We start from the raw sequence: 23431 nt of genomic DNA, 5'->3' as shown, positions 1-23431 counted from the left end.
TAGACAAGCACACCGATGTGATCCCAATCTCGCTTTTTCTTTAATCGTTTTGAACCCAGCTCGACAACCCTATGCGTTAATATTTCAATGGGATCCACAAAAATCGGATCCGTTGTTGATTATCGAGTGGGTCTTTTTATCTAACCAGTCTACGAAAACTATTGTAACACAACACGAGATGTTTGCTCACCTGATAATTAAGGCCAGACAACGGTTGTTGATGTTATCAGGAACTGATTTTGCTTATATTTGTTTACCTGTGACAACCATATATCTGCAATGGCTTTATCAACAATCAGACATTTTTATGTTAGCATTAGCAGGTTATATGGGCCAGATTACATCCCACCCACCTTCACATAAGCTGCTTAATGCTAATTTTTGTATAACTTTTAAACCAAAACGAAGTGATCAACCATTGCAAGCCCTTACTGTATTTACAGATGGATCTGGAAAATCACACAAATCAGTTATAGTATGGTGGGACGACCAACGTGAGCGTTGGGATTCAGACGTTAAAACAGTCCCTGGCTCCCCTCAGATAGTGGAACTGGCTGCGGTAGTTCGAGTCTTTCGAAAATGGTCAACGCCAGTTAATGTTATCACTGATTCAGCTTATGTTGCAGGAATAGTTGAGCGAGCTGAAGCATCTGTGTTGCGTGACATTCCGCACTTTGACTTATTTGCTTTATTACAAGAACTCGTTTTTCTTCTGGACTCTCGCCCTTACCCCTATTTTGTTATGCATGTCAGATCGCACACTTCTCTACCTGGCTTCATTGCAGAAGGTAATCGCCGAGCTGATCTTTTGACATTACCGGTACAAGTGTTACCAGATCGTGTAGCTCAAGCTAGACTCAGCCATTCTTTTTTCCACCAAAATGCTGGAGGCCCCCGGTGGATCCCAGCAAAGAACGTGCGACCATTCCGTGAACCCTTACCACAAGTTTCGTCTGAAGATTCTGAACAGCGTCTAGGAGAACCTCTCGCAAAAGGAACAGAGCCTGAGGACTCAAATATTTTAAATGAATAGTCGCTATACGCGTGAGTGCCACGAAGTACTCTCTGGGAAAGTTCTTTGCAACTTGTGCGGACACTGTGACCCTTGGGTGTTATGTGTATGTTATACTTGTAGCAAGGAGTGGTGGTGCCGCTTAACTCATTTTGGGCGTTGGTGTAATCTTTGCCTAAAGAAAGAATTTGATACAGTGAGACTGTTACTTATAACAGGGCATGAACCCTTAGAAAATAGTCGCTTTTTTGATTATCGCGCTGACTGGCAAAGAGTGATTATTGAGAGGGCTAAAATTATATAAATTTGTGGTTTAGAATGTAGTAAAACTAATTTAGTACCTGCTATTTGGCTAGTCTCGAGAGAAGACTGGGAACGTACAAAGCAAAAGTGTGAAAAGCGGTTCGCCTGGAAAAGAAAAACCAAGCGATAGAACTGATCCTATAAAAGGAAAAAAATGAAAATGATTAAGAGTAGCTCTAGCATGATGTGCCTCTTGGCAGGTATCATTACCTCCATCCTCGTTAGCAGTACAAAAGCTTGGGAAACCCTCAAGCACATAGAGGAGAGAAAGAATCTGTGGGTCACTTGGGCGGAAAAATCAATCAGAGTAGCCTTTGTCTCTCAATGGCTACTCCTTCTGATCCTTTTAGAACGTGTTTATTAGGAATCCCTATTAACATGAGCCTGATAAACAACTCTACTATAACTCTTGACCCTTCTGTTGTCACTTGTGGTTTCCGTCACCAGCCACCTTTTAGGACACCTCTGTGCTGTGACAAAAATAATATTACCTTTGACGCTTCTCCCCCTTTATGTCATGCAATAGCTCTCTGTGTACCACAACTAGAGAAATACAGGAGTTTAACCTCTTAGGCTCTGCTCCCTCAGATCTATGTTTTTGGTTTAATTTTCATATTAGTCAAGATGATCCCGTTGATGTCACGTCATATAAGCCATACAACGTGACAGCATATTGTCAAAAGAATGTTAGCCTTACAGCGGTCACGTCCAACGCAGGACGGCTGCCAGAGGGAATGTTTTTAATTTGTGGTGATCGAGCTTGGCAAGGAATTCCTCGAAGTGCTAAGGGAGGGCCTTGTTATGTTGGCCGTTTAACGCTGTTTACACCAAGCATTACTAACATCTTTCAAGCCAATCGTACTTCAAGTTCTCACCGCAGTAAAAGAGCTCTGGTAGAACTAGGCAATGATTGTAAGGATAATGTGGAACTCTGGAATCCTCCTGAAGTTATTTTAGCTAGCATATTTGCCCCCGGGATAGCTACAGCACAAGCACTGACACAACTAAGGAAATTAGCATGTTGGACCGGAAAACAGGTTAATATAACGACAAATGTTTTGTCTGAATTGGCCAGTGACGTCCAAGGAATAAGACATGCCCTGTTACAAAATCGTGCCGCAATAGATTTTCTACTTTTAGCACAAGGGCACGGATGTGATGAGTTTGAAGGGATGTGCTGTATGAACCTTTCTGATCACTCCCAATCAATACACAAACAACTTTCTATTTTAAGGGATAATATGAAAAAACTTCGAGAAAGTAGTGATCCTTTTACAGATTGGTTATCTTCATTAGGTTTGTCTGGATGGTGGATTACAATTTTGGAAAAAATAGCTGTTGTAATAATAATAGTGTTATTGTTAGCTTTGCTTTTGCCGTGTGTTATGCAATGTTTACAGAAGCTAATAGCTAACTCTGTGAAACGAGTTCTTATGGTGCAACAAGAAGGGGGAAATGAAGGGAATGATTTGTCTAAGACCTCCAGTGAAACTCACCTAATTGAGGGAGGTCTGTGGGAACTCATGAAGAACGGACTGCAAGAGAAAGAACATAATGCAATACGACTAGTGGAGGTTTAGGCCGCAAGGGCATTGCGACCTTGGGGCCTGTGGTTATACAAAACAGGATGTAGGTCCGGTTATAACCGAAACTGTCAGCAAGCATAAGATTGAGGCATACAATAGAAAGTACCGAAGCATAACTTGTAACCCTAGGAAACGAAATAAGCAGAGTGAAGAGGAACAGCGAATAAGGAATTTAGCTTTTGCAATATGTAATCACTTTTGCAATATGTAACCAATGAGCTTTGTGCACGATAATCTTAGACTATGTATGCAGCCTTATAAAAGAAGCATGTTAAGAACAATAAAGCAGATCTGATCTGATTCCACCTGACCGGGTCTCCGTCTCTCAATCGCGGCATTGATGAATAACATTGATTACTTAAGAAAATAAATCATTAATAACGGTGACAACACAGTGTCTAATTTTGCTTGCATGCCTATCAGGCTTGGAATGATCAATTAATTTCACTCATCTTTTCACAAGTGAGCCACAGGATTTAACTGTTACTAAACGTCTACTTCTTACACAACAGGAAAAAATAAGTTACCAAAATATGCATGAATTCCACTGTGTTGTTTCCACCCCTGGGGTAGTCAATTCCATGTGTATTGGACACCTCTTCATGTGAAAGCAAACCGTAGCATGCACTTTTCTGCCAAAGGAACTGATAAAAGCACATTGGCAATATTGATTGTGGCATACCGCTTGGCTGACTTTGACTCCAGTTCATATGGAACGCTAACATTTTCAGTATGGCCACACTCAGTGGTGGCATGACTTGGTCGAGGCCACAGCACCCCACTGTTAACCTCCAGCCCCTGTAAACTGGATGTCATCTGGATCTTTGTAGACCTGGTTGTCATCCAGGTCACTGTAGATGACTTCCAGCACAGCTACTTCTATCAGATATTGGATACATTCCTCCACTGTATTCCACTTTCCTCGGTAATTCACAAGATCATCCTTGAAGGGATATATTGCCTTCACACTCGACAGGAGCTGCCTCCAGAGGCTGCAGATTCTCACCTCTTTTTTGCTTTCTTTGTCAGTTCCCCAGTTCCTAGTGAGGGATCACAGCTGCTGGGCTTCCTTACCTTCTAACTCCTGACTGTTGACTTCACTATCACAGCATTGGAGCAGCCAGGCAGCAATCTGCTCACCTGCCTGGTGGCTGTAATCTTTCCGCAAATCTTGAAATTTGCCCAGGGTCAAGGACCAGGTAGTTTCTGCCTCTTGGGTGATTTCTCTCGCTTCCTCATCCTGTTTCCTTGTCAAAGGACCAGCTTCCTGATCAGACCCTTCCTCCTCCTCCTCCCTTACTAATCGATGGCATGGACCCATCAATCTCTGTGTCCAATGTTTCTTTTTGACTCCTGAGGCAATTACTGTAGCTGGGGTGTGGGTCCCTATCACATCCACGGCATCCTCAGACATGTTTTGAATTCCTGGCTCAACCATGGTGTCCTCAGAGGTGGTTTCAGTCCCTGTCTCAATCACACTCATTTGATGGTACTGAACAGAGGCTCAATCGTCACAGTCCAAGCCCAAATACAGTGCTAGGAGCTGCTGGGTTTCATGGAGTAGGAAAGGCACCCTTACATCAAGTGGCGCTCCAATTCAGCATGGATTACTTACCCTAGGAACCTGCCAAATCCTTCCATACACCCTGTCACCCAGGGATCAACCACGTCAAGGAACATTTCCTTGTCATGCAACAAACAAGCAGACAATTGTATTATTGTGCATCACTTCTCTTTCTTGGGTTTTATTCCTTTCTCTCTCCTTTTCATTAAAATCATTGTTGTTGTTGTTATATTTTACTTTATTTCAATTATTAAACTGTTCTTATCTCAACCCACAGGTTTTACCTCTTTCCGATTCTCCTCCCCATCCCACCGGGGGGGAGGGGGGGAGCAACTGTGTGGTACTTACTTGCTAGATTGGGTTAAACCACAACAGTCATTTTTGGCACCTAATGTGGGGCACGAAGTGTTGAGATAATGACAGATCTGACCAGACAGTGTTAAAAAAATTTTGTTATAAGCATTCATTGTATTGTTTTACTAGTCACTGGTTGCAATGTTGATTTATTTGCTCTCAGAGTTGTTGCGCTTGATCTCAGAGTTGCTTTGTGTAACACCTTACTTGCAGCATGTGTTTGCTGTTTTGGTATTTATCGCCTTGGGGCCTGAGCTAAGGTTCTTGTTTTGTTGTACTTTGTAACACCAACTTGCGATATGACAGAATCATTGGTCATGAAACTAATCTGGTATGTGTACTCAGTATTGTCATCACCTCTGTACTTCGGGAGTCATCTACTGGGAACTATTAATAATTACACCTTTTTCCTTTTTTCCTGGGAGAGCCAACCTATGGGGGAGACATCTTCCCACATCTTCTCCTTCTCCTCCAGGCTAATCACAGAAGTGTTTGAGAATTTTGAAAATTTTGTATATCCTTGGTATGTTGAAAACATCCTATTGCTGGTCCTGGTCCTGTTGCTGGGAATGCTGAATGTGGTTTAGATCTTGTTTAGGGTTAAGCAACTATCTGTAGTTACTCCAACCCCAGTGACAGGCACTGCAGCTACTCCAACCCCCACGATGGGCACTATGGTTACTCAGACTCCAGCGATGAGTAATGCAGAGGACCAACCCATGTCAGTATCAGTTGCTGCTATATGCAACAAGAATTGGACACAAAAACCAGCTCCTTTAGTAAAGGAGGATGAAGCAGGGCCATTAGAGGAACAAGACGAAGAGGCAGAACAAGAGGTAACCACCTGAACAAGCTGCGGGATATGCAAAAAGGTTTCCTGGCTGCCCTGATGCTGGGATAATGGGCCTAGTAATTTGGAATTCGAGGGTAGGGAAGCCAAGCAGCTGAGATCACTTTCTAGGGAAGGGGGCATTGACAAGGCAATTGGAAGAGGGACAATAGTCCTCTGCCTCTGGAGGCAACTCCTGTCAAGCATGAAGGAAAGGTATCCCTTCAAGGAGGATATTACATGTTGCCAAGGCAAGTGGACTGCAATAGAGAGAGGTATCCAGTATCTGAGGGAATTAGCCATGCTAGAGATTATTTATTATGACCCGAACAACATGCAGTTATCCACAGATACAGATGCAATCCAATGCACACGACCCATTGTGGTGGAAATTTGCATGGAATGCATCACTGTCATATGCTAACTCATTGGCAGTAATGAGGTGAAGAGATGAAGAGGCACTGACGGTGGATGAAGTGGTTCGCCAACTCCAGGAATACAAAGACAATCTTTCTTCCTTCCTCATCTCGGCTGTGGAGAAACTGGTCCAGTGACTCGACGAAGATAAATCCTACTCCCCACCTGTATGGACCCGCATCTCAGCTATTAACAGTAAGCATCCTTTTGCTCAAGAGGGAGGATATAGGAGGTACACTCTATGGGAACCTCCTGGATTGCTTATGCCCTGCTGCGTTGTCCCTCCTGCAGATATCAGGGTGGTTGAAGTCCCCCATGAGGACCAGGGCCTGAGAATGTGAAGCTGCTCCTAACTGTCTGTAGAGGGCTTCATCTGCTTGTTCTTCCTGGTCAGTTGACCTATATCAGACACCCACTACAATGTCACCTTTACCTGTCCTCTCTTTAATCCTAACCCATAAACTCTCCATCAGCCCCTCATCCACCCCCAGGCAGAAGTCCATGCATTCCAGCTGCTCTCTCACATAAAAGGCAACTCCCCCTTCTCATCTTCCCAGCCTGTTCTTCCTGAAAAGCCTGTACACGTCCATCACAACACTCCAGTCATGGGACTCATCCCATCACACCTCCATGATCCCAACAAGATCGTAGCTCTGCAACTGCTCACAGACTTCTAACTTGTTATGGTTATTCCCCATGCTGTATGCACTAGTGTACAGGCACTTCAGAGGCACCCCAGCATGTTGAGTTCCTGGAGACAGTTTGGGGAATTTCTCCATAATGGTACCTCATAGGCAAGGTACTTTATTTCCTCTTACACCAGGATGAAACCAGGTTCCACAAACCCACAAAAAGCTGACGGTCTTAGATACTAGGATCAAACAGCTTACATAAGGATGTGCAAGACCCTCAGGAGCCATTGCAAAAAAACTATGCGCATCAATCCCAGAGAAGAAAAGGGAGGTGTAATCCCTCATTCTCTCCACAAGACAGCCCAGCCAGAATAGGAATGGCATCAGTGCCAGGGTCAAGCACACGCTCACTGTTTTTATCAAACTGTTCCCAGGCACAGCAAAATAGAGAGTTAAGCAGTGCAGCAAATGGCATGAGCTAAAAGCAGCCACTAATAAGCCCTAGACTATTATACAGTAAAGCAAGCAAGCTCTGTGACCTGCACAAAAGCCTGCACACAGATCAATACTGTCGTTACCTTGAGCCCCACACTGGGTGCCAAAAAGGGCTGTAATGGGTTGACCCCATCCATCTGTCAAACACCCACTCTGCCTCTCTCCCACTCTACTCTCCTGCTATGGGATGGAGAGAAAACAGAAGGAAGGTGAGAAGACCCATGAATCTAGATAATGATAGTTTAATAGGGAATGCAAAAGCTGCATGCACCAGCAAAGCAAAAAGAGGAATTCATCCGCTACTTCCCATTGGCAGGTCTGGAATACAGGGCCTCAACACACATAATGGTTGCTTGGGAAAAGAAATGCCATAACCACAAATGGTCCCACTTCCTCCTACTTCCTGAGATTTTATTGCTGAGCATGATGTTATATAATATGTAATACCCTTTTGTCAGTTTGGGTCAGCTGTCTTGGCTATGTCCCCTCCCAACTTTTTGCCCATCTCCAGCCTACACACTTGGGGGGGGGGGGGGAAGAGAGAGAAAGCCTGGCACTGTGCAAGCCCAGTTAGCAGTAGCCAAAACACTTGTGTGTTATTGTGGGAAAATCACCTTGAGGGGGGAATTAGAGAAAAATTTGATCCTAATAGAAGCGTAGTATTACAGAAAGCTTTTTAGGGTAAAATACAGCTATCACTTTCAGGATGGTTGGCATGCATGGAATCTACATCACCACACAACCTGCTATCTTAGAGGAGCAGTGGAGGGTGGACTGGAGTGAAGCCACGATGGCCAGGCTCTGCTGTACTCCCTGCAGGATTGGGAATGTGATAGTACCATACAGCTGATAAGCTGCATGGTGGCTATAAAATATATGAGATGTCCGTTGCTGGGTCAACAACTCTGGTGAAGACCAAGCAAGAGCCTCATTATCTGTGAGAGAAGGTTGGGAACTAGACCTGCTCAGCACTTCAAAGCCTTCTGATGAGGATGTGCTAACTGCTAAAAGAAAAATAACTGCTGAAGAGCTAAAACTCAAGGATGCTAGGGTAAAATAATTGTGGTAGTGGGAGATCGCGACCTCCTATTCAAATGGCCCCCCCAAAGAGGATGAATCCCCCACTCGGGGAGCATGCGTAGTAAATTTAAAATGAACTGTATCTTTAAATGAAAGTGAGAGAACTTTACACCAATCATAATAAAGTGACTAGAGTTACTCAAGCTCCACCTGAGAGTAAAGAGAAGTATAAAAAGTGAATGAATGAGGGGACAAGTGGTGAAGACACCACCGAGAACAAGTTAAGGGGAAGACACTACCAAGACTGACTCCTGGGATCGGCCGATGGGCTGAGCGTTTCTTCTCCCCCCCTTGGGACGCCTTGGGTGAGACTTAAACTAAGCGCTTCCTTCAGGAGACTTAGAAATATAGAAATATCTCTAGAGAGTTACTCTTTAATATTTGTAGCCAGGCTGTATTGTTTGTAACTTTTCCCCACGTTTTATACTTTATAACATTTAATTTGCATGTGCCTTTTGCAGACAGTCACTATCACTGGCAATCCGAAGAACCTGTATATCTGTTGCACAAATAAAACTGCACTGTTAAGTAGCTGGTCGTCGCAGTTTCTCATTGAACACGACCAAACCCTAGAGCGTGGCCGTGCTAGTTCATGAGTACGACTGGACTGGCAGTGCAGACTGCTATTAGCGTATCCAGACCTGTGGTAGTTTAATATACATATTAAATGTGACTGGACTGATAGTGGTAAATTGGACATGACTTAGAATTTAAACCTAGCTGCACCTAACCTCCCACCTCAGTGAGGAGAGTTGGAAGGCAGAGGGGGGGTATTTTCTTCTAAATTACTCCATCCCCTTTAATGCAACAGAAAACTGTTTTAGATACAAATACAAAGCAGAGCATCATGCCAGCTACTATGAGGAAAGTTAACTCCATCATAGCCAGAACCAGTACACAATGCAAGGTCAAAGGACCTGCGCAGGAGATCCAGTTTCTGGGAATAAAATGTCAGAATGGACATCAGTACTTCCCTATGGATGTGATCAACAAGATAACAGCCATGTCCCCACCAGTTCATAAAAAAGAAACACAATTTTCCCTAGTCATTGTGGCTTTCTGGAAATAGGCATTCTGGGTTATAGTCAGCTTGTGAGACCTCTTATCAAGGGACCCAAAAGAAAAACTATTTCAACTAGGGCCCTCAATAGATCAAACATGGGATAGCTCAGGCAGTAGCCCTTGAGCTGGTCCAGTAAGGAACAACTGTGATAAACATGTTCTATACAGTAGCCCATGGAGCATGGCCTCACCTAGAGCCTCTGGCAGAAAACACCAGGAGAAACCAGAGATGAACCTCTAGGGTTTTGGTGTAGGACAAGGCCTCAAGGACAAGAGTCCAAGTACTGATAGCCTGACGAATAGAGACTTGTTAGAACTTGTAGGGCACAAGCCCTGGGAGCAAAGGAACAAGCTAACAGCAGACCCCTGAGCCATCACAGTTGAGGAGGCAACCAGACGGACAGAGAAACAAGTAGTCAGATAAGGGAACAGATGGCGCCAATATGTAATCAAGAAAGCCGCGTAGAAAGAAACTCCCTAACCTTGGAATAGAAATTATTGCTAGGTCAAGATAAACTAGTAAGTATCTATTGTTCTAACGGTGTGCCTTAAATATTAACCAATCAGTGTTTTTTACGCTTAAGATTTAACCAATCAGTGTGTAATATGTAGAAGGTAGAAACATATATAATTGTAAGAAAATCACTAATAAATGGACACTTGCTTGCATCAAGCTGCGTCCCGTCTCTTCATTCGCCGCAAATTGGTGACCCCGACGTGATCCGTTTAAGGATCTAACATGAAGGGCTCTCGAATCGCCTATCTGAGCGACATGCAGCGAATCCCACAGAATTTTGAATGATCCGCTGAAAGGAAGCAGGAGCCGGCCTGAAATCCCTCCGGAGTTGAGAGGTGAGCTGTGGGAAATCCATAATGGGGAATCAGGCTTCGTCCCCAGAAAGAGACGTATATGGACTCATAAAGGGTCTTCTAGTCAGATCAGGGAGTCCGTGCCTCAGTCTCCTCAAATGGTGACCCCTATGGTGGTGTTCCGAAGCCTTGGAAGAATAAGGACGAAAAAAAGACAGCTCGTGGAAGAGGGCTGCGTTCCGGAGGAGACGTCTTGGCTGAACGATCGTCTTGCTGTCTGGACCAGGCGGACAACCTAAACCCCGAGGATAACACCTGTATTCATCGAGACAGGTGAGCAGCCAAGAAACTTTAGAGACTTTGAAAGAATGAAAGTGTGTACAGACAGCAGCCAATTGTATGATGCTGCCGCGGAGGGGAACTCCGTGTCGGGAATGCATTTAACATCTTGGTGGCAAATTCTGACTACTCTTTGCCAAGTGTGGACTAATTCTACTAACGGTGCTAAACCAGAGGAAGCTGTAAATTCCACCGACAGCGCGACTCTTCTCAAGACACCGTCAGCGACGGCGATTCTGTCCACACCTCCTCTGCCCCCAAAGCTTCTGTCACTGATTGCAGCGACCCTCACAACACAGGACCAAGCACGGGAACAGGACAACTCGGACAATGATTTTATTGACACTGATAAACCTTTTGATCCAGGTCCTATAGATCTGGAAAAGGAGCTAGACCTTTCCCCCATCCCCTTGTCTCTCCTGATGCATCGATTGTATTTTTGGGGAGGGTGAAAGGGGGTCTGAGGGATCGGTGGCAGGAATGCAAGTGGGAAACACTTAAGTGATGGGTTTTGGGAGTCGCTATGGCATGTTCAGTATTTTGTCAGACAAATCAACCTGCAGAGTGGCAGCCTGTGCAATCCGAGGCTGTTAAAGAGTTAAGCAAAGCAGTGCGGGAAGGGAGGATTCATAATACATTTGCTATGTCCCTTCTTGAAGTGATGGCAGAGCCTTATACACTCACACTGCACGATTGGAAGTTACTGCTTTGTATGGTACTAACTGATACAGTCTATGATGTGGTTATCTGATTTTTGTGAGCTATGTGTAGTGGCCTTGATTGAAAACCTTAATCGGGGAATTGCTGTTAACTATGAGCAGTTGGCTGGAGCAATTAACTGTGCCGATTCTGTGACTCAGGCAAGGTATCCCAGGGACAACTGTTTGCAAATGAATGAGATGGCTATTAAGGCAGTCAGGATGCAGGAGTCTTGCCACAGTCTTGCAGGGTCCTAGAGAGTCACTAACTTTAATACTAACTTTATTGATTGGCTTCAGAATATTTTGCAACAAGTCGAACATCAGGAAGCTCAAGGGTTGCTTTTAAAACAACTAGCTGTGATAATGTCAATGAAAATTGTAAATGGGCAACTTTCACAATCGCAACCCCAACATGTGTCAAATGATTGTAACGCAGAACTCACAGCAGACTGTAATTCTCAGGCTGAGTTCTGGAATGCAGCATAACACATTTTTGCTTCTCTAATCTCTTCTGTAAGAATAGTACACGCTCTTAACTTGCTTAGTAAATTAGGCTGCTAGCTTGCTAAACAAAGTAATACTACAAATGCTATTTTTTTTCTGGCTTATTAACAGATGTTGATTCTGTCCATCATATGTTGCTACAGAACCGAGTTGCTATTGATTTTTATTATTAGCACAGGGACACAAGTGTGAAGACTTTGATAGGATGTGTTACGTGAATCTGAGTGACCACTGTGAATTAATTTACAAAAGTATACAAAACTCAAAAGCCTTAAAACAAAGATCTGCAACAGAGCCAGGGGCGGGATGCCTTTGGTCTCTTCTCACGGCTGGGAAACTTTGGGCCATGACTCAAAAGTATTACAGGATTTATTATAATTATCTTTAACCACCTTATTGATGTTTGCCTTATGTCTCCCATGGTTTTTTTTTTCTGTATTCAGTGTTTAGTTGATTGTAACTTAAAGCAGGTCATGGTCACCCAGCTACACACACCCTTTGCCTCCTCGCAATTAACAAGCAAAAAAGAGGAGGTTACAGAATGTCTGAAGAGAGATAGGAGAGGAAACTGGAGAATTATTTGACCTAACAAGAGATGAGAGAACAGCTGGGTATTGTGAAGGAGACTAGGAAAGATAAACATGGTTATCTAGTGTTTAATAGGTGTCTGCATGCTTGTAGTGATATATAGCTATGTAACTGCATGAATGATTTCTGCCCTGAGCCTGGTGGAGCATACAGCTGCGGTTTGTGTCCAGGCTCAGATGTAAATAGGGGCTTCTCTGTTATGGTAAAAGTGTTTCTCTTTGCATAAAAAAGAGAAGGAATGAAGGGAATGACCCCGAGGTATGTTCAGAGAAGGCATGCGATGTTTCAAACTTTTTGACTGAACCAGTTCTTCTTTGGTGTGCCCTTCCATCTATGTATAATGTTAATCCAAAAGAAGCTGATATTCTTTACACTTTGAATGTCAATAATTGTCTTTATGTAGATACAAATGTAGTAGGAGGCTATGATGGGAACGTGTCGCAGCGGTTCTTCTCTTATCCAGAGTAACAGCAGGGAAAGCATTAAAGAGTTAAATCACCTTGTTTGGTAGGCAGTTAAGAATGTGAGTCAAAATTGCCACTGCTTTTTGTTGTTGGTTCAAGGACACGGCTGTGAGGATTTTGATGGTATGTGCTGCGTGGATTTTAGGCGCCCCATTGCAGCAACATGTTATCAAAATCTGAGAAAATTTCAGCCTTTTTTGGCATCCATTCATTCAATTGGCAGTATTGTTTGTTTGCTATTACCTTGGTTGCTGTCATGTTTGCAAGGGCCCTGCAGAACATGGCAAACCTGGTACTAGCTGTTCAAAAACAAAAAGGGGAAATTGTAAAATTGTACGGAACAGAGACAGTGGGTTATTTTAACATTGATAATATGTCTTAGTTGGTTTTTTATTTGTTTTATTACTTATACCTTGTCTTTTACAATGCTTACAAAAATTAATAACTCATTCGATTTCAGGGGTTCTTTTTGTGCAACAGGAAGGGGGAGATGTAGGACAAGGCCTCAAGGACAAGAGTCCAAGTACTGATAGCCTGATGAATAGAGACTTGTTAGAACTTGTAGGGCACAAGCCCTGGGAACAAAGGAACAAGCTAACAGCAGACCCCTGAGCCATCACAGTTGAGGAGGCAACCAGACGGACAGAGAAACAAGTAGCCAGATAAGGGAACAGATGGCGCCAATATGTAATTAAGAAAGCCGCGTAGAAAGAAACTCCCTAACCTTGGAATAAAAATTATTGCTAGGTCAAGATAAACTAGTAAGTATCTATTGTTCTAACGGTGTGCCTTAAATATTAACCAATCAGTGTTTTTTACGCTTAAGATTTAACCAATCAGTGTGTAATATGTAGAAGGTAGAAACGTATATATTTGTAAGAAAATCACTAATAAATGGACAACTTGCTTGCATCAAGCTGCGTCCCGTCTCTTCATTCGCCGCATTTTGGAGCTGGGGTTACTGAGGATCTGAGGTCCACTACACCCTGACTGGCCTCTGACCTCAGGACTAAAGTACAATAGCAAGTATGCATGATACAGAATCATAGAATCATTTAGGCTGGAAAAGACAAATGCAAAGCTTACCATAGAAGTGACTGATCTGGCATCTTCTTCATAATTCACTACAGGTGGTGGCTCTTTCCCATCATTTTCTTGAATTTTTTGTTCCAGTAGTTCTTTCTGGGCTACAAATTTTGCCTCAGAGCATCTTAATTGCTGAACTGTTTGCTTGAGTTCTTCCAGTGCATGCTTCTGGCTCAGCAAGAGTACAATACTGCAGAGAAAAATAACAATTTTAAAACACATGATTTAAAATACATATTTTGCTTCATGAAAGCTATATAGAATAAAGCATTTTTAATACTGGATATCTTTTTCTTTTTTCACTTTATCCATCCATGTAATGAAGGAAATTATTAACCTTTTATAAGTAAGAATGTGAGAAGTCCTCAGAATTATTTGTTCAAAGGCATGAACACATGAAGCAAATATTAGAAAATTCTCAAAGCTTCAAGACAATGAAAGCAGACACCTACTTATCTATTCCAAAGACAAAAATCATGTTGTAGTAAATACAGAAGGAATTCTTTTCATCCACTTCAGTTGAATTTACAACCATTAGGGTTCCCTGTCCTTTTGGGAAGAAATACACTTTCAGATTACGATTTCCAGTGATGAGGAATCCACTGCAATCCAAATAGCTGTTATAATAATTATCTTCACTATTAAACTCACCTTATATCCAGTATAAATTGGTCTGGCTCTGTGTTAGAGATACCTGTTGTCTCCATCTTCTGGACTGAAAGGTCCTCTACTGCATAAGTATTTCTGGACTGCAGTCAGAACACTCTAACCTTCTTTTTAATCTAAGCAAATTGAACTCCATAAGGGGCTAAAAGAAGTTCTTTCTCGTCTTCTACATGCTTCTATGGCTTTTTGCTGACACACACACATGTTTTTCAACATCTATCAGAACTGGACCCTATATTCTATTAGCAGTCTCACCTATATCACAGTCTTCTGATATAGTATTTCACAATTTATAGATTTAGAGATGTCAAGATCATTTTCAGATTTCCCTCATTAACTCTAACACCTTCCCAAAGACAGACTAACAGCCACTCTCAATCCCTATAAGCTTTCTTTTTTGTGTGTATAAGTTTACATTTGGAAACTTCAGAGTAAGAAGATTGAAATAGTTAAAGCTGAAAACCATTTGGTAAATATGTGGACCTTGCAACTAGTGCTTCAGCACTTGTAGATAACAGACTGACTAACCAGGACACTGTCTGCATGTGTAGATACAGAACGAATAGCTAAGTTGTAAGCAAGAATTGTGTTGTCTACAAAATGTACTACCCGGGAAGAGAACCAGTACAATCTGGCTCTGCGGTTGCTGATGTGGACTACTCAGCATTTTTGTGCCAAAGGGAAAAGTACATCTTGAAGAAGACTGTGAGCCTTCCTCTCAGAGATCCTGGCTCATGACCACAAGGTGTCAATGCGCCTGGGCCAGAGGAAGGAGAGATAATGAGTTCCTGGAACTAATTGTAATAACCCCACCTTTTCTTGGGAATCTAATGAATATGTATGCTTCTGTGTAATAAGTATCTGCTTACTTAACCCCTCGGTGTGCAAGTTAGGAGGAGCGATCCCCCTTGCACCTGGCACTGCAATAAACATACCTGCTTTATAACTCTCCTTGAGTTATAGAGTTTGATTCTGCATGTCAAGATTTAGTTAGTTATATTTCATGCCCACTAGCCAGTTTTTAGTCTATTTACTGATTCTTCTTTCTTTGAGAGACTTCATATCTACATTCTTACACTGACAAACTTCAAACTGTTACCCTATAAATAGTGCTTTGTAGAAGACCCGAGATTTTCTTTTCTAAAACAACACTAGTAGCACAGCCTATTGAAGGCTCTATCAGCTTTAAATACTTCAAGGACATGATAGTGCTTAAAACAGGGGGGGAGGACAAGGACGGGGGACATGACACACACAACCCTGCAAGTGGCCTCACAACAGCCATGTTAAAAGACTATACCAATCCCCTATGCTGCAATCATCAAAATTTCCACATTTGTTGCATGCAAATAGAGAGCCATTTGAAAAGATTCTGCACAGAGGGGAAAAAACCCAACCCAAAACAAACAAACAAAAAAACCAACAACCACAAAAGCCCTAGAGTCCTCAGTCCTCCAAGAAATTAAGTTTAACCTGGGAAACTTTCTAGACCTGTGTCAATAAAAGGAAAAAGTCCTCCTTACACTGAGAGTATCAAGCATAAATTCACTCCTAGCAGCATGAATCTTCAGGAATAAGGAAATATTGAAAAACTAATTTCTTCACTAAGAAAGAACAGAGATTAATTAAATTAAGATGGCCATAAGACAAACTTTCACATAAAAATATGGAAGAACACTCACATTCAACTCCAAGAGATGTTCCAAAACAGACATAATCAAACAGTAGTGAAGGACAAGCAGACTACTTAGAGCATATACAAGTATCTAGAGGACACTTTCATATTACCCCCAAGAACTGCCAAAACCAAAGATGAACAGAAGCTAACACAGAGAACCATCCACCATCCATGGTGCAATATAGACAACCTTAAAAGCACTCAACTGGAACCTAGAGATATGTAGTCTAGAAAGAGGCGCAGAGTTCTCATGGTTTGAAAAGACAGATGAAGCAGGTTGAGAGACCAGAACTACCAAGAATGAGGACAGTGTAGAGAAAAATAATAGTATTCTGTCACTCTACGCCTTGAGAATAACCTCTGGAAGACAAACCCTCCTGCCAGTCCTCCAATTCTTAGGGGGAAAAAAAGGAAATTTAGAAGTTATCCCTGACAACAACCCACTCCTGAGCAGAAATTAAAGTATTTCTCTTTGCCCTAACAACAAACAAATCTGGCTCATGTAATTCCTCTCTTACGAATGATGTTGGTTGTTCTACTCATGAACAAGATTCACACAGCTCTGCTGACACTGTCCACAAAAGATCTGGAAAATCCAGAAAAAACAATTCAAATGTCAACCTCATCAACAATTCCATACATCCACATCTTCAGTCCTCTCTTAACAAAGCAGAGGAGACCTGATTCAACCTTGTTTGTTGATGCAGCAAGAAGTTGCTCTGTCATAACCTGTAAATGTAAACACTGAACGTGAAATAGACATATTCTGAACGCACTACAGGCCAAATATCATGGATATCAATAGACTGTTTCTTCACAAAGTGATCCTGAGTCAGATGATTATTCAAGTAGGTTCCAAAATAATAAGGGAACACTCTGTCATAAAATTCTTGTTAGCAGGAAAAGATTAAAAGTCATATCCCTAAAAACGTGCATTGTACTAAGTCACAAAAAAAAATAATATCTGATAATCAGCAGAATGATCATTTATGGGGAAAGGATCAGTATGATGTATGAAGACACAACTGGAGGTCCTGGAAGTGAAGTTTGGCATGAGACTGCAGAAGTTTAAAAGTATCACACAAAGAAGTGAACAATCTCTACTCAAAATAATGTTCTATCATCTGGTCTTCATTATGAGAGAGAAAAAAGAAAAAAGATCTCCCTGTGAAAATTATGGCCTTTCACTATCAGCAAGACTTTGGTGAATACACCACATCAGCTAAAATGAAAACACCCCAAACTCTGAATGGTTACAGCTCATCATGATCCAGAGATAATAAGATGGATCCTGCAAGTTACAAGACATGAACTGTTCTCTTTCCTGAACTGTGGCAAGATGTGCACCAGGTAATCTGCTGAAAAGTATCTGAAACACTAAATATTTTCATTTTGCCAAAACAGAACATTCCCTGTTCCATCTATGCATGAAGAAGTAGCCCCTATAAAACTCTTTAGCTGTGGCTTCCATCAAGTCAAACTTTATGGTCCTTGAGGCTAACAAGAGCTCACAGAGTAAGATCTTGTGTGAAGAGTCCTTGTGAGACTGGATCAGGGCAACAGATTGGAAAGTGGTATTGGGTTTATATGGCAAGGTTTTGGTAGCTGGGAGGCTGCAGGTGTGACCTCTGTGAGAAGACCAACATGAGGCACCAAAAAACACTGTGGTGGTTTGACCCCATCCATCTGTCAAACACCCACTCTGCCTCTCTCCCACTCTACTCTCCTGCTATGGGATGGAGAGAAAACAGAAGGAAGGTGAGAAGACCCATGAATCTAGATAATGATAGTTTAATAGGGAATGCAAAAGCTGCATGCACCAGCAAAGCAAAAAGAGGAATTCATCCGCTACTTCCCATTGGCAGGTCTGGAATACAGGGCCTCAACACACGTAATGGTTGCTTGGGAAGACAAACGTCATAACCACAAATGTCTCCCCTTTCTCATCCTTTCTCTTAGCTTTTATTGCTGAGCAGATGTCATATGGTATGGAATATCCTTTTGGTCAGTTTATTTCAGCTGTCCTGGCTATGTCCCCTCCCAACCTCTTGCCCACCCCCACTCATCTGGGCTTTGGTGGGGGGAGGGGGGAGAAAGCCTTGATGCTGTGCAAGCACTGTTCAGCAATAGCCAAAACATTGGTCTGTTATGAACACTGTTCTAACCACTAATGCAAAACACAGCACCATATGGGCTGCTATGAGGAAAGTTAACTCCATCCCAGTCAGATCTAGTACACACTGCAAAGTCACTCAACAGCTCAGAACTGGAGATGCTGAGGTTGTGTCAGAAAGAAGCGAGCTGAAGTCCAAACTGGTTCCAGTGAAGAGACAGAAAACAATTTTGCAGACTTGACCTTCATTTTGCCCAGATAAAGCAGAACCAGGGAATATTTCCTCAGCACTGAAGGGCTAACCTCAGCATCTTGCGTGAGACTCAACAATAACAGACTTTAAAACTCTTGAATTTGGTGGTTACCTCCTCTCTTTCATGAGAGAAACTTGCATTAAAGCTCTTTGAAGGTGCCAAACTCTCAGTCAAGCAGTCTGACTTGACCAGCTCATCCACCAGCAGGATGACCACTGGCTCAAGAGGCAAGCTTTCATTCATTGCTCAACTGCCCTTGCCTTTGACCTTGCTTTGCAATGCTGAGGCTGTTGCTATATCATGTGACAGCAGTCAAGAATATGCAACAGTTGATTGAGACCTTCTAGGGTCCATAAGTACTTGTATAAGAAGAGCTAAACTATCAAAAATGTCCTGGTCATTCTTCAGTTAAAAATGAAAATGAAGTCTGTTGGTGGAAGACATAACCAATGCCAAAACAGAATGGGTGATTTCAGGGAAGCTTATGTCTTACACCTAGAAATCTAAGCCAGATCCCATGCTTTTTAAAAAGACTCACAGATACAGCTGGAGTCTACACTGAGATCATCTCCTCAAAAATACAAACATCTGCTACAGGATCAAAGGAGCCTACCTACAGCAGGAAAGGCAGAGACAAAAAAACACTTTCAGGGAGATATAATGGACAAGACAATACTGAAGAAACATTCCTAAGGGAAAAGAAGCATGAGGGAAAAACAAAGTCATAATGCTTAAAACCCCACAAAACTCATCTATTACAAAGTGTTTATCCCTTAAGCTATATACAGCAAAGAAGGTAGGTCAAGAATTGAAAAATGGGAAAATATACATACTGTGAGTATGTGTAGACTATCAAAGAAAGAACAGGAAACCATCAAATCAGAACAATTATATATATAAAGTTTCATATATGAATAAAATACTGCTCAGTGTATCAAGTTACAAGATGCCTTCAATGGAGAGCTTAGAAGTCTTTTTCAATTAAGACAATTATCTGAGGACTTGCATTCCATTTCATTGGTATTGCAAACCAATATTTATGACCAAGTTAGTAAGATTCTGATCAATCACAAAAATTGGAAAAACATCACTACAGACAGAAGTTATTTATCTGTTGTTATAACTTCAGACTGTGATGTGAAACTTAATCAAAGTTAGAAAAAAGACCAATAATCTTGATCAAAATTTATTATTTATAATAAATGTTTATTTGTGGCACTGTAAAACACCAATTAATCCCTCACTTTCATTATTTACTAGTCAGTATTACAGGGCATTGGTTCTACATTATTACATAAGAAAGTTTGCATATCTTGCATATGGCTCTGAAAAGTCTTTCATAAAATCATATCTATACAATTAACTGTCAGATAGACAATCTGAATTGATTCCTTTTTTCCATCAAGTTGAAGTTACACTGCTAACCAAAGGTCCATTTCTTGAGCCATTCCAATAGTATGACAATTAAACCAAATTAAAGGAGCTGCTCAGTTCTCTAATTAATTAGGATCTGGAGCAGGGAAGGTTTATTTAAGACATGGGAAACTAACTTTTTGTTGTCATTGATAATAATAATTTCTTACTAAAGAAAAACAATGTTAGTGCAGATTATTTCATATTTAAGTCTTAGGAACTGCATTACAGACAAATTTATCTCAAATTATATTTTGATATTTTAGTTGTACTTACTCTGATGTTTTTTCACAAGTCTTAGAGGACTCTTCTAATTTTTTCTCTAGTTCCAGCACAAGTTTCTCTTTGCTCAAAAGTGTCTGCTGTGTCTGAATCAATTCTTCTATTACTGTTTTTAACCTGTAATACATACATTTCAGAAATCTATTGTATGCATACGCACATGGAACATATTTGGAAACATTCAAATATTTTTCCTAAAGATGAAAATGATCATTAGTCTTCAAAATATGTTATTTGCTGGTCATTGGCCTTTTTTCTGGCTGTACCTTTATATTATATTATTAATCTATGTTATAGAATCCATACTAGATTGTGGATACATACAAACATACAGAATTATCTGCTCCCTGAATCTGCCAGAATGCATGACGCATTATGTGGATTAATTCTTTCCTAATATATTGCTGTAGTGGGTTTGTGTGGTAAGGTTTTGGTAGCGGGGGGGCTACTGGGGTGACTTCTGTGAGAAGTTGCTAGAAGCTTCCCCTATGTTTGATAGGGCCAATGCCAGCCAGCTCCAAGACAGACCCGCTGCTGGCCAAGGTCAAACCAATCAGCAACAGTAGGTAGCGCCTCTGTGATAAAATATTTAAGGGGGGGAAATCTGTGCAATACAAAATTGCAACTGGAGAGAGGAGTGAGAATATGTGAGAGAAACAACTCTGCAGACACTAAGGCCAGTAAAGAGGGAGGGGGAGGAGGTGCTCCATGCATCAGAGCAGAGATTCCCCTACAGCCCATGGAGGACCCCACACTGGGACAGGTGGATGCCTGAAGGAGGCTGTGATCCATGGGAAGCATGGCTAAAGCAGGTTTGCTGGTAGGACTTGTGAACCCGTGGAGAAAAGAGCCCATGCTGAAACAGGTTTTCTGGCAGAACTTATGACCCCAGAGGGGACCTATGCTTGAGCAGTCCATTCCTGAAGGACTGCACCCTGTGGAAAGGACCCATGCTGGAGCAGTTCATGAAGAACTACAGCCTGTGAGAAGGACTCATGTTGGAGAAGTTTGTGGAGAACTGTCTCCCATGGGAGGGACCTCACACTGGAGCAGGGGAAAGTGTAAGGAGGAAGGAGTGGCAGAAACGATGTGTGATGAACTGACCGCAACCCCCATTCCCTGTTCCTCTGTGCCACGCAAGGAGAGGAAGTAGAGAAATCAGGAGTGAAGTTGAGCCCAGGAAGAAGGGAGAGGTGGGCAGAAGGTGTTTTTAAGTTTTGATTTTTTAGTTCTCATTATCCTACTCTGATTTGAATGGTAATAAATTAAACTAATTTCCCCAAGTTGTGTCTGTTTTTTCCATTACAGTAATTGCTGAGTGATCTCCCTGTTCTTATCTCGATCTATGAGCCTTTCATTATATTTTCTCTCCCCTGTACGGTTCAGGAGGGGAGTGATAGAGCAGCTTTGGTGGGCACCTAGCATCCAGCCAGGGCCAAACCACCAGAATTGCTAATTCATGAGAATTTATATGAAAAATGAAACCCTTCAGACTGTTGAAGTATGTTAGATAAATATGTACAATCAGTAGTTGTGATGTATTAATCTCTAGAAATAATAAAACCAGAATCAGTAGGTTTTGCTTTGCAAGTTAAAACAATACTTTTTAGTATAAGAGTGATCTGTATATTCTTCTCTATATGACTAACTTTTATAAATCTACAAAATTTTTGGTAATGGTAAGTCCAAAATAAAGGTAAAATTTCTACAAGAATACTCAACATTAACTGAGAAACTATTATTACACATTAAAACCATTATTGACACTTTTCAATTATACTGGCAAACACTCCAATACCAAAAAAAGTCAACAAATGTAAAATGAGACTTTAAGATATAATTGTCAGTCAGCTCTACACAAAGCAGACATAAGGCTCACATAACAAAAAATATGCTTTGACTTCAAATTAAGCTAGGAGAATAATTAAAAAAATATCCTTTCCTTCTTGGCACTTATCTATCCATTTTCAAGTATCTTACTCTGCTTCCCCTGTATTTTCAAGCACAATTTCAATAAAAGATATTATAGTAAAAAGTTGGACAAAGGTAAAATACATATAGTACTTGATACTTATATACTTATATAGTACTTGATCTTTAAGGTCCCTTCCAACCCAAACCATTCTATGATTCTATGACAGGGGTCCTCAAACTTTTTAACCAGGGGGCCGGGGCGTGGATGAAGTGGCAGGAGGTCATCTGCGGCTGCTTGGTTTCCCCCCCAATCCCCAGTGGGGGGGGGGGGGGTTCTGTAAATACCGGGAGCCGGATTGAGGACCCTGGGGGGCCATATCCGACCCGCGGGCCGTAGTTTGAGGACCCCTGTTCTATGATTTATCAGGAGACACTACATCTCTCTAATTACTTTAAAAAGTTCCCTAATAAACTCTTGACTTTTAACTACCTCTTTCTGTCAAATCTTTTTTATTCATAAACAGAAACTTACCTGAAAGCGTAAAACTGAGCCAGTTTTGTCATAACTTGTCCCTAGAATATATTTTATTAAAGCCTTCAATAATGCACATAAAATTGTCATTCTCATATACTCAAAAAAATTATTGGTTTGACCAAAAATTCTTGATTCTGAATTAACATATAACTTCTAATCCATTCAATGTCTGGGAAATAAGCCCAGTATATGTATTAGATTTATGATAATTGCTAGATGCTGGAAGTAGTTTTCCACTGCAGAAACATAACGATGCAGTATTTTGAAGATCCAAGACCATGATCTCAGCTCTAAAGGTCAATGGTCAAATTCCTATTGTTTCAGAACATACAGAATGGATCTTTAAAAAGCTATCATCTATCAAGAAAGGATGTAATACACCTTATTTGAGAACATCTAGTCAATGCAGAATAAGTTGATGCAAGCATGCTATATTTTTCTAGTAGTTTTAAAGCAAGATTCTAGTAAAAGCTATCTAAAAAGCAGTTGACAAGGTATATCAAGCAAAAGTGTTTAAAGAAAACTAAGCAGTCATAAGAAGAAAGATTCTTGCTTGTATTAAAAACAATTAAAAAAAGAAGAAAGAGGATAATAATAAAGAGTCAGTTTTTACAGTGCCAGGAGATAACTAGTAGAGATCCACAAAAATCTGCACTGCTTAATATGTTTATAACAACTGAGATGAAACAACAATTTAAAAAGTGACCAAGAATGTTGACAGTACAATGTTATCTGAGGTAGTAAAGAAGG

General features: G+C 41.3%; 2 protein-coding genes across 8 annotated transcripts in view; one reads left to right on the top strand and one right to left on the bottom strand.

Annotated features, from left to right (window-relative positions):
* The window catches only part of LOC119140661 (tyrosine-protein kinase Fer-like), a 218753-nt gene that overhangs the window by 120525 nt on the left and 74797 nt on the right, over positions 1–23431 (bottom strand). For 6 of the 7 annotated variants that reach the window (XM_037372176.1, XM_037372177.1, XM_037372178.1 and 3 more), the window contains 2 exons: positions 20227–20349; positions 13827–14016 (listed from right to left, as the gene is read on the bottom strand). In XM_037372176.1, the coding sequence (XP_037228073.1) occupies positions 13827–14016; positions 20227–20349 (313 nt within the window). Of the gene's footprint in view, positions 1–13826; positions 14017–14477; positions 15203–20226; positions 20350–23431 lie in introns of those variants that run through there. The other variant, XM_037372183.1, reaches the window with a different exon arrangement.
* On the top strand, positions 1809–10363 carry LOC119140664. The gene is made up of 3 exons (XM_037372191.1): positions 1809–2930; positions 9531–9534; positions 10350–10363. The coding sequence occupies exon 1, from the start codon at positions 1828–1830 to the stop codon at positions 2893–2895; it is 1068 nt and encodes a 355-aa protein (XP_037228088.1). The 5' UTR covers positions 1809–1827; the 3' UTR covers positions 2896–2930; positions 9531–9534; positions 10350–10363.

This window comes from Falco rusticolus, chromosome W, assembly GCF_015220075.1.
Source record: "Falco rusticolus isolate bFalRus1 chromosome W, bFalRus1.pri, whole genome shotgun sequence".
Taxonomy (NCBI): Eukaryota; Metazoa; Chordata; class Aves; order Falconiformes; family Falconidae; genus Falco; species Falco rusticolus.
The sequence above is the reverse complement of the archived record's forward strand: the minus strand, read 5'-3'. Positions and strand labels throughout refer to the sequence as shown.

Excerpts from the sequence above, each read along its gene's own strand:
- LOC119140664 (XM_037372191.1), top strand. The coding sequence starts at position 1,828 with ATGTCATGCAATAGCTCTCTGTGTACCACAACTAGAGAAATACAGGAG.